Consider the following 15,162-nt stretch of genomic DNA (forward strand, 5'->3'; position numbering starts at 1 on the left):
GTTAACTCGATGTTTTTTTTTTAATTATTGAATTCAACTCAAAATTAGTGTAAGTTGTTCATTAGGCTAGATTTTTCAATTCTGTTATGCTACATGTGTTTAAAATGTTGTTAGCCACCAGATAACATTCAAAGTAATCCATGATAGTGTGGCTTCAAAAACTTAAAAGAATTGTTGTAATTCATGTTTGTGCGAGTATCTCAAGTGTTCATTGATGAAAATAGTAGTAACTTGTATTTGTGCCTCATGGCATTAGTTAGTTCTAGTTAATACTGTTACAGAGTGCCATTTTAGCATTGGAAGTTATAATTGTGAGTCAGTTAGCTTTTGGTCTAAGTTAAACCACAACTGAGTGAAGGAGTGGATATTAGAAGACTTTGATTAGTTTGTAATTCTCATGTTGTATTTATTCATTTGAATCTATGTTATTGGTATAGAAAGCATCAAGAGAAATTACTTGAAATAAAAAGGGGATTTTTGTTGAATGTTGTTTGGATTATTTGCTCATAAGATTCTTGTATTGTGTTCCTAAAAAAAGAAAATTCTTGTATTGTGTGGATTGTTATTGGTATAGAAAGAATAGGGAAAATGATTATTTAGTACAAAGATTATTTCGTATTATTGAAAAACAAAGATTAAGTGACATGGGAAACCAAAGCTAATAACCAAGACTTCAAAAGTTAGTGGGAAGCTTGAGATAATGAATGAAGAAAGGGTTAAATTATCCATTGAGTTCCTGGCAGCTTTGAAAAAGCAAGACTTCGGTTTGCTTATGCAGAAACTGTATTGTGAGGTAAGAACTAGTTTTCTGCTGTTAGGCTGAGTTTGTTTATGTTCTGTGGTTTTACGGTGGCTGTCCTGTTTCAGCCCTGGTGCTTTTCGCATGCTTTTATGCTGCTGCTATGGGGATTTGTATCACTGATTTTTTACTTCAGCTGCAGTTTTCTTTGGAGCTTGGTGTGAGCTTCCAGTGGCTGCGATTCATTTGTTTTGTTTCAAGCAGGGCATCGATACATATACTCCTCTCCTAGTCTCAATAAACATGAGAGGTATTCAAATTTATGTATTTTTATATTGTAAAAGCATATCATTGTTCATCTTGTCCCTATCGTTGGATTTCATTTGAAGTTTGAGCCTAATATGCAGTACCATCTATATCTTAAAATATGTTTTGTTGATTACTTATTTTCGTGTTAGATTGCTTTCTCTTCATAACAATGAACATACTCATTTTTTTTTTTGGTAGATTACGTGCTCATTTATTCAATCTAGATCATATGAAAGGGGTGATGTTAAATGCCAACATGTTTAGTAGTCATGCCCCATTCTTTCATATAATGCTGAATTTATAAAATGAAAATATAAGTAGAGTCTAAAACATGTTATCTTAATTGTACAGGTTCAAGTAATGATTACTGCAATTGATTCGGTTGATGCTTTGGGCCATAGTGAGGTTATTGGCAAGGAGGAAAAATAGAAGGCCGTTGATAAGACTTTGCAAATTCTAGGTTCTAAAGCTAGTGAATTGATTTCTTCTAGTAAGCTTGTCCATGTCATGTTAATAACTTATTTTGTTAGATGAACAATATTTCTCTTATTTTTTATGTTTACATGACGAGACATTGTGGTCTAGAATTATTTTGTAATTTAACATGTACTAGTAAGCACACATTAAGTTTTAGTAAATTAATATTATTGTTTTATACCTTCATTGATCATATGATATTTCATATTATATTCAGTACCATAATCGTGTATAAAAAAAATTAAAATATAGAGAGAATTTAAATGGGGTGAACCGATTTAAATTCAAAGATTTTTGACTCTTGTTAGCCTTTTTTAAATGGTATTAACCGATTTAAATTAAAATATTTTAGATGGGTTCAACCGATTTAAATTAAACGATTTTAAATCGGGTAAAGGGGACTGACTTAAAATCAAATACACTTTTTAAATCGGCCACATATAAATCGGATGTTCACCCGATTTAAAAAGTCATATTGACCAGATTTAAAAAGTGTTTTCTGCACTAGTGTTCCATTCTATTTTCAATTCCATAATATGGTATCCGTTTTCTTTTTCTCTCTCTTTGAGAGAGAGGTTGTTACGATTCAGTTACACCTTTCCGCCATTGTTGCTTGAACCTCAAGCTTCACTTTTCCGCCATTGTTGCTTGACCTTCGAGCTTCATTTTTCCTCATTCCTTCTTCATTTTCTTCTCCGTTTCTTGCGCTTTCTCTGATTTTTCCCCTTCTTCACACATCTTCTTCTCTTTTGTGTGATTTTTCATCATGCCTCCTCGTATTGCTCCGGTTGTTCAAAATCAACAAGCTAATCAAGATTCTGTGTATTTCGTTCATCCTAGCGAAGGTCCAAATTCAGTTCTTGTAACTCCACCGCTCAACGGTTCCAATTATCTTGCATGGAGTCGTTCTATGAGGCGTGCTTTAGGAGCGAAGAACAAGCTTTCCTTCATTGATGGATCCTTACCTATTCCAGATTTGCATGATTTGAACAGAAGCCCCTAGGAGCGTTGTAACCATCTCATTCACTCTTGGATTATCAATTTTGTTTCTGAACCTATTTCTCAAACTCTTGTGTTTCATGAATACGTTTTTGACGTATGGGAGGATCTGAAGGAGCGTTTTTCTAAGGCTGATCGCATCAGAATTGCAGCCATGCGTTCCTCAATTCATTCCCTCAAACAAGGTTCAAATAGTGTTCTTGAGTATTTCACTGAATTGAAGTCTCTCTGGGAAGAGTTGAACTTTCACCGTCCTCTCCCAATGTGTTCTTGCATTCCACAGTGTAGATGTGAAGCTATGCGTGCTGCACGGAATCAACGTGTTGAGGATCAGGTTATTCAGTTTCTTCAAGGTTTGAATGATTCATTTTCTGTTGTTAAGAGCCAAGTGCTTCTTATGGATCCCCTTCCTCCTTTGAACAAAGTGTATTCTTTAGTTGTGCAAGAAGAAAGTAACAACATTGTTATCTCTTCTTATCCACTGGTTCAAGATGATTCCAATGTGCTTATTAATTCTTCTGAGTCACGCAAACCCTATGGTCGTGGCAAGAATCCTTCTGCTGGCAAGAATTCTTCCAGATACTGCACCTTTTGTCACAAAATGAATCACACAGTTAAGTTTTGTTATCAAAAGCATGGACATCCCGGTTTTAACAAGCAAAGTTCCTCTGCAAATGCTTCTCTTGGTGAGAGTTCTGAGGTTGTTCATGGTGGAAATGCAGTGGTGCCTCCATCCAGTCTGAATCAAGAGCAGTTATCTCAGCTTGTTTCCTTGCTACAACAATCAAATTTGCTTGCTTATGCATCTTCACCCAATACCTCAACTTCTATTCCACCTACTACAGACAATTCTCCTTCTATCAACACTGTATCAGGTATATACTCTGTATCTTCTAACTCACCTTCTTTGTCTGATTTTTGGATAATTGATTCTTGTGCAAATGATCATATTTGCTCTTCTTTGCACTATTTTAGTTCATTCTATAAAATTAAATCAACCAGAGTTAAATTACCAAATGGTCATTTTGTTCATATTGAATATGCTGGTAATATCACCTTTTCCCCTACTTTACATATTTCTCATGTTCTATATTCCCCTCTGTTCCAAATCAATTTGATATCTGTGTCTAAACTACGTGAATCCCTTTCTTGCCAAGTTGTCTTTTCTAATTCTACTTGCATGATTCAGGCCATGAGATCTCAACAGATGATTGGTTTGGGTGATCTAGTGAATGGTCTCTACAGATTGAGAATTCAAGATCCAGCTTCTCATGCTATTCATTCCATATATTCTTCTAGCAGTTTTTCTACTTCTTGTAATAATGTAGTATCAGAATCTTATATTCCTATGTCAGCCTTGTGGCACTTTAGATTGGGTCACTTGTCAAATAATAGATTGTCCAAAATGATAAGTTTGTATCCCTCTATTTCTTGTGATAATAAGTCTGTATGTGACATTTGTCATTTTGCTAAACAAAGAAAATTGCCTTTCCATAATAGTGTTTCTCATGCTTCTTCAAAATTTGAACTTCTTCATTTTGATATTTGGGGACCTCTTTCCATTCCTTCTGTGCATGGACATAAATATTTTCTTACTATTGTTGATGATTTCAGTATATATGTTTGGATTGTCTTACTTAAAGCTAAATTAGAAGTATCTCAACATGTTCAAAACTTCATTACTATGATTGAAACTCAATTTCATATAACCCCTAAAACTGTGCGAACAAACAATGGTCCTGAGTTCTTACTTCATTCTTTTTATGCTTCCAAAGGCATTTTACACCATTTGTCTTGTGTTGAAACTCCTGAACAGAATGGTAGAGTAGAAAGAAAACACCAACACATCTTAAATGTTGGAAGAGCTTTGCTCTATCAATCCAAATTACCCAAATCCTTTTAGTTTTATGTTGTTTGTCATGCTACTTTCCTTATCAACAGAGTCACCACACCCTTACTTCAAAATAAATCTCCATATCAATTACTACCTCCGTCCCTAATTATAGGGCCCTTTTGAAAAAATAACGGGAATTAAGATAGTGGATATTTGTATTAAATATGTTTGTAATTACTATTGTTTTTACAATTTTATCCTTTAAGAGAGAGGGTTGGTTTATGTTTTCAACATGTTATTTATTGTTGATTTAAGAAAAAGATGTATATTAAATAGGGACATGTATGTAAAGAAATAATTAATGTAGTTGGAAATAGCAAAGGGGTCTTATAAAAAGGGACAAAAAAAAATCTCAAAAGGGTCTTATAATTAGGGACGGAGGTAGTACTTTATAACTCCACACCTGACATTTCTGTTTTCAAAGTATTTGGTTCATTATGCTATGCCTCTACCATTCAATCACATAGAACTAAACTTAACCCCAAAGCCAAAAAATCTGTTTTCTTGGGATACAAGTCTGGTGTCAAAGGCTTCATCCTATATGATTTAGTTTCCAAAGAAATTTTTTTGTCTAGAAATGTGTCTTTTCATGAACATATTTTGCCATACAAAAGGTCATCTATGTCTATCACTTCAGATTGGGAGTATTTTCCCTCTTCTGATACATCATTTGAATCATCATCCTCTACTCCTTCTCCCATTATTCCTTCACCTTCTAATTCAACTCCTAACAGTCCTCCACCCTTACAAACTGACTCAAGTGAACATATAACACCTAGAAAGACTTCTAGAAATAAAACATCTCCTGCATATTTACAAGACTTTATCTGTCCCACTACTATTAACAGTTTACAATCTTCACATTCTAGTCTTTATCCTCTTCCCAATTATATGTCTTTTACACATTTATCTAACCCTCAATGTCGTTCTGCTTTGTCTATATCCACACAAATTGAGCCCAAAACCTATGCTGAAGCCAGTAAGTATGATTGTTGGAACCAAGCAATGCAAGCTGAACTAAAGGCTCTTGAGAAGACTGGGACATGGAAAGTTGTTGATTTACCACCCAACATCACTCCTATTGGTTGTAGGTGGGTTTATAAAATCAAACACCATGCTGATGGCTCTATTGAAAGGTTCAAAGCTAGATTAGTTGCAAAGGGGTATAACCAAATTGAAGGTTTGGATTACTTTGACACCTATTCCCCTGTGGCTAAACTCACCACAGTCAAATTGGTTTTAGCACTAGCTTCTATTAATCATTGGCATTTACACCAGTTAGATGTCAATAATGCCTTTCTACATGGAGACCTAAAGGAGGATGTTTATATGAAGCTACCTCCTGACACCACTTCTGACAAACCCAATCAGGTTTGCAAGCTTGTTAAATCTCTATATGGACTCAAGCAAGCTAGCAGACAATGGTATGAGAAACTGACATCTCTATTGCTGCATCATGGTTACATTCAGGCCCCATCTGACCATTCTCTATTTACCAAACAATCAAATTCTGACTTCACTATACTTTTGGTTTATGTTGATGATGTTATTTTGGCTGGAAACTCTTTATCTGAATTTCAGTCAATTAAACAGATTCTACATGATTCTTTCCAAATTAAAGATTTAGGTCAGCTGAAATATTTTCTTGGTTTGGAGATTGCACATTCACAGTCTGGCATTTCTATTTGTCAAAGGAAATATTGTTTGGATCTCATCACTGATTCAGGCTTATTAGAATCCAAACCTGCTTCTACACCTTCTGACCCTTCTTCTAAACTTCATCAAGACAATAGTGCCCCATATGAGGATATTGCATCATACAGAAGATTGGTAGGAAGATTACTGTATTTGAATACAACCAGACCAGACATTACATTCATTACCCAGCAACTTAGTCAGTTTCTTACCAAACCCACTCATGCTCATTATTCAGCAGCCATAATAGTTTTAAGATACCTCAAAGGTTGCCCAGGAAAAGGTTTATTCTTCCCTAGAGATTCTGAACTTCAATATCAGGATTCTCTGATGCAGACTGGGCAGGATGTATAGATTCAAAGAGATCAGTTTCTGGCCAGTGTTTCTTCCTAGTAAGATATCTAATATCATGGAGAACCAAAAAGCAATTAACTGTCTCAAGGTCCTCTTCAGAAGCTGAATATAGAGCGCTTGCAGCAGCAACATGTGAGCTTCGGTGGTTATTATACTTAATGCAAGATAAGTTACCAGTGATATATTGTGACAACCAAAGTGCTCTTCACATAGGAGCAAATCCTGTGTTCCATGAACGTACAAAGCACTTAGAGATAGATTGTCATATTGTTAGAGAAAAGTTGCAAGCCAAAGTGTTAAAACTTCTTCCTATTTCATCAAAAGAACAACTAGCAGATTTTTTCACTAAGCCTCTCTTGCCTCAACCTTTCAATCTGTTATTATCCAAGTTGGGGATGATTGACATTTACTCACCTCCAACTTGTGGGAGGATATTGCATCACGAAGATAGAAAAGAGATTGAAAGTTCTAATTGTAATAACTTGAGTGCAAGTAACTAGCTTTAGTTAGTTTTTAGTTAGTTACAAGAGTTATTATCCTATGCTTTAGGTACATGTTAATAAGCATGAGGATCTAAGAGCTTATAAATACTAGTTGTATAAACCTATTCAATTAATGAGAATATCAATTTCCATTCTATTTTCAATTCCATAATAGGCATCATTGATCAATCGTCTTTGTATCATTCAAGCAAGGGCAAAACTAAATTCAAAGCCAAGAAGAAGAAAAAAAAACTACACACTTAACCAAAAATTGAAAGCAGTAATTGGTGAGCAATTTAATTTGTCCAAGTTGAAGACAATGACATGTCAACTGTATCACACATTATAATCCTCAACTTTGAATGAAAGTGACCATCATTGTTTGACTTCAATGGCAAAAGGACAAACGGGATAGAAGCCCACAAACAAAACACAGTATTATCACTTTCTTCTCGAAGTTAGAGGCGTGTTGAAGATACAAAGGAGGAATTTTAAAATAGTGGTTGTGTTGCTGATGTCCTCATACCCGGTTCAGTGACACCATTTGGAACATATCTATGAATGTAATTGTTGAAAAGTAACTTAAAATTGATTTTCGAAGCTCTAAAAAATCGTGACGATATTGGGAGCAATCATGGCACGATTTGGTGATGCTAAGAGGATGTTTTGGTTCATCAAAAATTGTGGCGCGATTGAAAACAACCGTGACGCGATTGAGTAATCTAACGAGATTTGACATAATACTTTGTACGAAATTGGAATAACTCGGTTGAAAATCCGCTCTTCAACTTTGATGACCTAAGTTTGATACTCTGACACACCAGAAACAAAAAAAAAAATATATGATAAGAAGGCTTATATCATTGTAATAGTGAGTAGGCATGCCTTCTAGAAACACCTCTTCTTTTTCCTTGCTGAGACATCTCCTTAAAACAGTAAACAAAATTGAAATAAACAATATTTAGAGAGTCTGCGAAAATCAGTGGCCATAATGGAAATATGTGTCAGTAGAGACTAACCTGCACTAGATGTGTGCTTGTCAGAGACAGAGCAAAGGGGATTGATAATCTCTATTGCAAACTATGGAAGCTCAATTTTTTAGGCATGATGCTAAAGTAGACAACAAACAATTTGTGAATTTCAAATTGCATCTCATAAGCAAATTCTTCTTCTTAGTAGCTCAAATTTTTCAAATTATTTACATAAGATAAGATATACCTTCAAACTTGTATTGTATTGCAGCATAGCAGTACAACAGTAAAATAAGGCCACATGTCATGGATGTTAATTACATCCAAAACCAATGTTCTTCTAGTATGTGTTTACAGTTTACTTACCATTCTGAATTTCGCACCCATTTGCAATCAGTACCAAAGATCTTGAATTTTACTTCAAACTAATCCAGCCACAATGGCAATCTTCAACTACCACACTTGAGAGGTTTTCTACACAAAATTGGTTATCCGTAAGATCTAATGGGTTAGATTTTATCCAGTGATATTTTTACATCCAACTTGAATAGTCTATTTTGTTTCGCTTCTTTAGAATAAATCTGTCATTTGTTATATAAGTCCCACATCGGTCAGCTTATAGAGAATACTATGGACCTTGTGGTATAAAAAAGAACAAACCACATAATATTAGATACATAGTCAAAGTTCATTAAAATTTTTACTTATTACTTAAACTTGGCTTAGCCTAGAATTATGGGTATCTATTAAGTAGGTGAATTTGAAATTATATTTAAATAGAATTTTTGAACAAAATGAATTTGAATTTTTATGTTTTTGATGTTTAAAAATTTATATTTAATTCTTGTTTTGTTAAAACATTTTTTTTTGGGACATTGTTGCAAAAATTTGATAGGTACATATGAAAATTGACTTAAAAACATGAATAAAAAATTGTGATTGAAATATTTTGTGGGACTAAAAATTGAAGAAATTTTTTATGAGAACTAAATGAAATTTGAAATATGGGTCTTGTTAACAAGTGTCCTAAGGGCACTAGTTATGGATTTTAAATTAGAAATAATTTGTAAGCTTTATGTAAAAAAAATTACTTTTTCAAGTTTCAATGTGTTGAATGCATCAATCCCAATACAAAATTTCTTATTCAGGCTTCTTAACAAGTGTCTTAAGGACCTTTTTTAGCATTTCCCTTGAAATATTTATTAAAACTAAACATATTTAACTCTATTTTCTTACACACATCAATTGTTTTACATGTTCTATTGTGAAATCCTTGAAATGGAAGAGACTTGGTTGGAGGTTGAAGTGAACACGAAGATGAATTTAAAACAAATGGTTACTCTATTGCTAAAAAAATGGATTATGTGGGCCATGTGGTTAATGGTTATTGGAGTGTATCGGAAGGTGTCATCCTATGACTTAAATTTTGGGTGTAACCATTGTTATGGGAAGTCAATTAACTCCATCTAATCCAACCACAAAATGACAATCTTAAGGTAGTACTCACTTCCCCTCAACTTGTTGACCCTCATATTCCAATTAGATCTAAACTTCTTGATTTTCTCCTCGCCTTTTTCAGGATAAAAAGCTATAGTATCTTGAAATAGAATTATTGAATAAATATTGATAGATACTCTCATCGTGAAGAGAAAAAGAAAAGTGGTACTTAGTGGAAAAAGTATCTCATAAGCATTATCTCTTTCCGTGGATTCCATTCCGTTTAAATATTAAAATATAATGATATAAAGTTATTAATAGATGATAGATCGTGCGGTGAAGAAAGTTTCTCACATTTTATTACATCTATGTCACCCCTATTGGGTTATATGTGCACTTCATTCATTCTCTCAAAAAAAGAACAAAAAAAAACATTTCATCATTCATTTTAACAATGGCTACTTAAGTTGGGCATCAAGCGTCTCTTTGTATAATTCAAGCATGGGCAAAACAAAATTCAAAGCCAGGAAAAAAAAAACTACACACTTAACCAAAAATTGAGAGCAGTAATTGGTGATCAATTTAATTTGTCCAAGTTGATGACAATGACATGTCAAATGTATCACCACAAATTATATAAACCTCAACTTTGAATGAAAGTGACCGTATCATTGTCTGACTTCAGTGGAAAAGGCCAAACGGGATACAAGCCCTCAAACAAAACGCAGTGTTATCACTTTGCATGACTTCAAACATGAAGCGAAAATATTCTCCAAAAGGAGACATTTTCAGGATTGAAAGCCTAAAATCACCTTAGTTCCTTGTTTTCCAAAACCACCTGAGTTTCTAATCAGGAATGATTCCCGTTGGATTAACTTCTAAGCGTCTCAGAGTCTGATACAAAAACTTAATTAAACACTAATTTATAAACTTTGTATAAGTTTTTTCTATAAACTATTCTAGAAAGTTTCAAAAAATAAACTTAAAACAACTTAGCTTATGACATATCATAAGCTCTTCCAAACACTTAGACAAGTGCTTATGTCATAACTTATCAGATAAACCCAAATAAACTCTTCAAATACCCCTTTAGGTTGACTATAGACATTGCAATCCACATATAAGTCACAGCAAAATTATAAAGGTCAATGACCAATTAGAAGAGTTTGACAGGTTTTGGTGTTAATGTACAACTTGCAAAATATGGTTTTGTTTTTCTTTGTTCCATCAGAAGATGCTAATTGCTAGGTTTAGGTGCTTGCAACTGTAGAATTCTGTTTTCAATAACTCTAGCTCTGTGCCTTCTCTTGAAAACATCTTGTCTGAATCTCTTGGTCTCAATCTGAATGTCCATGAAGAGCCTCTTCTCTATGTTTTCCTTTTCACTTTCCAACATCTTTTGCCTTCTTATCACTGCCATGGCTGCATCTTTATCCTCCCTTTCCTGATGTTTTGCCTCTTCCTGCAGCGATGTTGTCATGTGTATAAGGAGTTCACTTAAAGATTGGTAGGAAAAGTGAAGCATAAAAGAAAATAAAGCGAAATACAAAGATTTTATAGACCAAATACTTTATAGGCTTCAGTGCATATTTGGATTGGCATTGAGACTGCCCGAATCACGGTGAGCCACCGTGATTTTGGCACAAAAGCTACTCTTTGTAACTTAAACAAAATCACGGTGCCACTGTGATTTTATCAAACTCTTCGCTCATCCAAACATATACTAATTGACAACAAAAGTACAGAAAATATTTGTACAAGGTTACCTATCTAAAGAAGCCTCAGATACTATAAATTTTCATGTTTATATTTCAACCAAATACTATAAGGTTTGCAATCACATTAAAATGACAGTCATGTTCGAATATCTAAATATTAGTTCAAGAGTTGGCTGTAAATCATAGAAGTTTTCTTGGAAATTGATATGTATGTATGTATATATATAGTTCAACAGAGATTCTTAAAGTCATAATAATAAATAAAAAAGTGGAGTAGAACCTGAAGATCATGAATGAGACTGTCGAGTGATTTGATCTTCCTATGAGGCCAGCGAGGAATACCAAATTCTCTGCACTTCCTTTTGAGAACAGTAAGCCCAACATTTAGATTCTTTGACGCTTTTGCAATTGGCATATCAAAGTACTTGGCCAAATCTGATAAAGTAATCTTTGCAACATGGTCACTGGCTGCCCTCTTTTTCTTTCCTAAAAAACCTGCAAACACTCACTTTATCAATTAGATATAAAATGTTAAAACATGACATAATTAACTCAACATTAGGAAGAAGTTATGCATAGGCAACATATTTATTGCACTACAACTTTTTTATCTCCATGATTCCTATTAATAAAATAAGTGTATAAAGCTAGGACTGAGTTGTTGGAATAAAATGTTCAAAAGCAGGAACAACGTGATAATTGACTGGGAGCATTTGAATCTAAACCTGGTAAACTTTCAAAACCTGCTGAACTTTCAAAATCTGTCTCATCATCCAGTAACTCAGACTCGTCTTCTTCAAAAGGAAGACAATTGAGATCCTGATTAAGCACAGGCAAGACTTTCTTTAGTGGTTGGAAATCATTGTTGTTTCCTTCCAATTCTTCCCTTGCAGAGCTCTCTGGTGTATCTTTTCGTTCCTTCTTCGGTTCCAACTTGTATATCATGTGGAGATCATTAAGCAGGTTTGGAATGGCCTGAAGCTTTGGATTCCTGAAAATTAAAGAAGAACATGACAGAGGAAGTTAGGACAACCAAGAAATCAAAAAACATATTCAAGTCAAAGCATTAATTTTGTTACTTTTGTTATGATTAAAATATGCACTAAAAATAGTTACAGAGAGATATATTTTCTAAATTTTATGCCATCCATTGTTGAACCATGCCCTCAAATTCTAACTTCACCAAAAGTATGTTGTGGAACAGTTAGGGAAATGGATACCCTGCAGTCAACATTTGCAGCAGCCGCAATTGCAACTGTAGGATGAAAATCAGACAACTCGGATTTCAAATCGTATTTGGAATTTGATTCAATAAAGTTAAAATACAAGTCATCTGATCTTCATCCAATGCCAAACATTTACTGCACCATTTCGTAACTGTAAGGAATCCGGGTTCAAAAATCAGTTACCAATGGCCACATACATAAAGAAATCAATACTTGAACACATGTACAGACTACAGTTATCTAATCTAACAAACAGGACTGTTACTTATAACTGAATTTGAATCTTTATGTTTATGAAAAGAAACTGTTTATTATAGAGTGATTCGCCGTTACTTGTGTAGGGACTTTATTTTTCATTCTCATAAGAGCACTGAAATACATTTATATATCATTCACAGGGTCCAATTTGTACACAGTACACACCATTTTGCTGCTCTGTGTGCTGTTTTACAATACAAATTGATTAAAGCAGGGAAACCTTGGTCAGGCCTAAAAGCTAAGGCCCTGTTAGGATAAACAACTTAGTTAAGCACTTATGTAAAAACTATATTTATAACAAAAGATGAACTAAAGTCGAATTATTTTCATATATGTTATAAATTGTTTTCATAAGCTATCTTGGCGAGCTTATTTCAATAAACTGAAAACAGATTATGTACATTTCAATGTTAACAAATTATGTACATTTCAATGTTGTCAATTGCAGATTACAGAAAATAGCGTTTTGTTCAAATTCCGCCATGTAACACTGCCATAGCGCCGCTATAGTTGCTATTTCACAACATTTTATACAAAACAGTGTATCGTGGAACAATAGCCGTTTGTTCAAATTCCGCTATGCAATAGCACTATAACGCCACTATAGCCGCTATTTAACAACATTGGTACATGTCATAAGTTATAAGTTCAAATAAGTGAATCCAAACAAACCCAGAATACATAATCATATAATCAAATGAAACAATTCAAATTCAATAAAAGGGTAAGTAGATATACATACCTTGTAACCAACAAAAAGGTTGGAATGTGAGAAAATTGAGGGACATTACAAGCATGAAAAGCAAAAACACAAAGCCAAACTCCATTCTTATACCCTTCAAAAATCTCTACAGAAACAAAAGATTTCAACAACCTAAGAATTGGAGTAGCTTTCATTTCAACATAAGAACCATTCTCAGGAAACACAAACTCTCTTTCAACTTCCTTTTCTCCTCCATCACATTCATGGTACACATGCACGCTTCTCATCAACTCTATAAATTATTATTCACACCCCCCAAAAACAAAAAACACCCCACAAACAAAAACAACAAAAAAAAATGAAAATTATCAATAGCCCATTAAAAAAATCAAATTTTTTAACAATTGAAGATGAAAATTGAAAAAATAAAAAATGGGTATTGCATTGCATGTACCTGGTTGAATGGTGTTGTTGAAGAGAAGAAGAGTAATGAGCGAGGAATCCATGAAGATGAAGATGAAAATGAAGAAGAAGAAGTTGGAGAAAGCATGAAGGAATGAATGAAAGAGAAAGAGAAGAAAAAAGCAGCTTTTAAGTGTAAGTTTGCATGATCTTCCGCTTTTTTCGTTTGTTTTTGGATCAGTTATTGTACTTTAGTAGTCCTTTTCCTGCTTTTCATTCACTTGCTTACTTCATCACTTTTCATTTTTCTTTTCTTTAGAAAAAAAAAAATTGATTTAATAAATATATATACTATAGGTGTAATTTAATTTTATATTGACATACTCTTAAAAAAAATTGGGAAATGTTAACTTGTATCCTTGGAGCATAAGTTAAGAAGGCAAATGTAGAAGATTTTTCTTGAAACTTATGCATTCAATGTCTTAAAAGTTGTAAAAGTTATATTTTCAATATAAAATTTATTTTTAATTTCCATTTTAAGCTCCTTAACTTGTGCCCTAAGGGCACAAGTTAACATATCCAAAAAAATTATATTAACATTTTTCTACAAGAATTTTATATTGACATTTAATGAGAGTCATTCAATTAAAAACAATAAAATGTTTGGTCAAAATAAAAAAATAGTGTCATTCTTGACCAAACTTTAATTTAAATCAAGCAATTAAGTTGAAATTGTTAATAAGGTTCATTAAAAGGTGAATCGTTCATGAGAACATGAATTTGATTTTCGAGTGGAACAATTTTTGCTAGGTTTTATTTACCTCACAATCGAACTCCGTATTACTAGGATCTCTTTTTCATGAGAATCGGAGTGTGAACACTAAAGAAAAATTTACAATTATAACAAAATATTAATAAATCTTGTACTCTCTCCGGATTTATTTATAAGAGATATTTTGATAAAAAAATTATTATATATGATTCAAATTTTAAACTAGATACATCATTTTTTGTTAACTCAAACATCCTTTATAAACAAGGTTCGAGAGAGTATTAAGACTATGTTTGGTAAACATAGTGGATAATTGATAGTTTACGGTTGATTAATTATGGTTGATAGCTTATACTAGTTGATGACCGACAACCAATAGATGATAAACTAATAAAAGTGGTTGGTAAAATTAACGGTTAACTAATTGATAAATAAAATTTAAATTAATTTTTATTTTTGTTCAAATTTATTTTAAATGTATTTCATCCCCGTATTTACATTTAGAAAATATACAAACTGCTTGTGACATGTTTGTAAACTTCTTGCTTTTCTTACAGGATATATCTTTTTTTTAATAAAAAGTGACAGGACATATCTTTTTCTTTTTGAAAAATTTACAAAATATATTTTCTAAACTTATTTACATATTTTGACACATTTTAATAATCTAGTAAACTTCTTGCTTTTCTTACAGGATATATCTTTTTTTAATAAAAAGTGACAGGA

At 33.1% G+C, this 15,162-nt stretch overlaps 1 protein-coding gene and 1 long non-coding RNA gene across 3 annotated transcripts; one reads left to right on the plus strand and one right to left on the minus strand.

Moving 5' to 3' along the window:
• Nucleotides 1–2: 2 nt before the first annotated feature.
• Nucleotides 3–1,718, plus strand: LOC146920302 (uncharacterized). Its single transcript, XR_015011734.1, has 3 exons — nucleotides 3–793; nucleotides 936–1,049; nucleotides 1,400–1,718. It is a non-coding gene; the product is annotated as an uncharacterized LOC146920302 (long non-coding RNA).
• Nucleotides 1,719–10,384: 8,666 nt separating this feature from the next.
• Nucleotides 10,385–13,924, minus strand: LOC146920303 (protein RKD5-like). Of its 2 annotated transcripts, none has more exons than XM_085713701.1 (5): nucleotides 13,717–13,924; nucleotides 13,302–13,554; nucleotides 11,801–12,066; nucleotides 11,356–11,570; nucleotides 10,385–10,819 (listed from the first exon to the last, which is right to left on the minus strand). In XM_085713701.1, exons 1-5 carry the CDS (start codon nucleotides 13,766–13,768, stop codon nucleotides 10,595–10,597), a joined length of 1,011 nt encoding a protein of 336 aa, XP_085569827.1. In that variant the 5' UTR covers nucleotides 13,769–13,924; the 3' UTR covers nucleotides 10,385–10,594. The 2 variants fall into 2 exon arrangements, with proteins under 2 accessions (XP_085569827.1, XP_085569829.1); XM_085713703.1 differs by having other exon boundaries at nucleotides 11,819–12,066; nucleotides 13,717–13,894.
• Between the last annotated feature and the right edge of the window lie 1,238 nt (nucleotides 13,925–15,162).

This window comes from Medicago sativa, chromosome 5 (genome assembly GCF_051527215.1).
Source record: "Medicago sativa cultivar Bolivia chromosome 5, Bolivia_mono, whole genome shotgun sequence".
NCBI classification, from domain to species: domain Eukaryota; kingdom Viridiplantae; phylum Streptophyta; class Magnoliopsida; order Fabales; family Fabaceae; genus Medicago; species Medicago sativa.

Excerpts from the sequence above, each read along its gene's own strand:
- LOC146920303 (XM_085713701.1), bottom strand. The coding sequence starts at position 13,768 with ATGGATTCCTCGCTCATTACTCTTCTTCTCTTCAACAACACCATTCAA. Across the intron at positions 13,555-13,716 it reads CAACAACACCATTCAACCAG|AGTTGATGAGAAGCGTGCAT; the intron begins GTACATGCAATG and ends AATAATTTATAG. Across the intron at positions 12,067-13,301 it reads ACCTTTTTGTTGGTTACAAG|GAATCCAAAGCTTCAGGCCA; the intron begins GTATGTATATCT and ends TTTAATTTTCAG.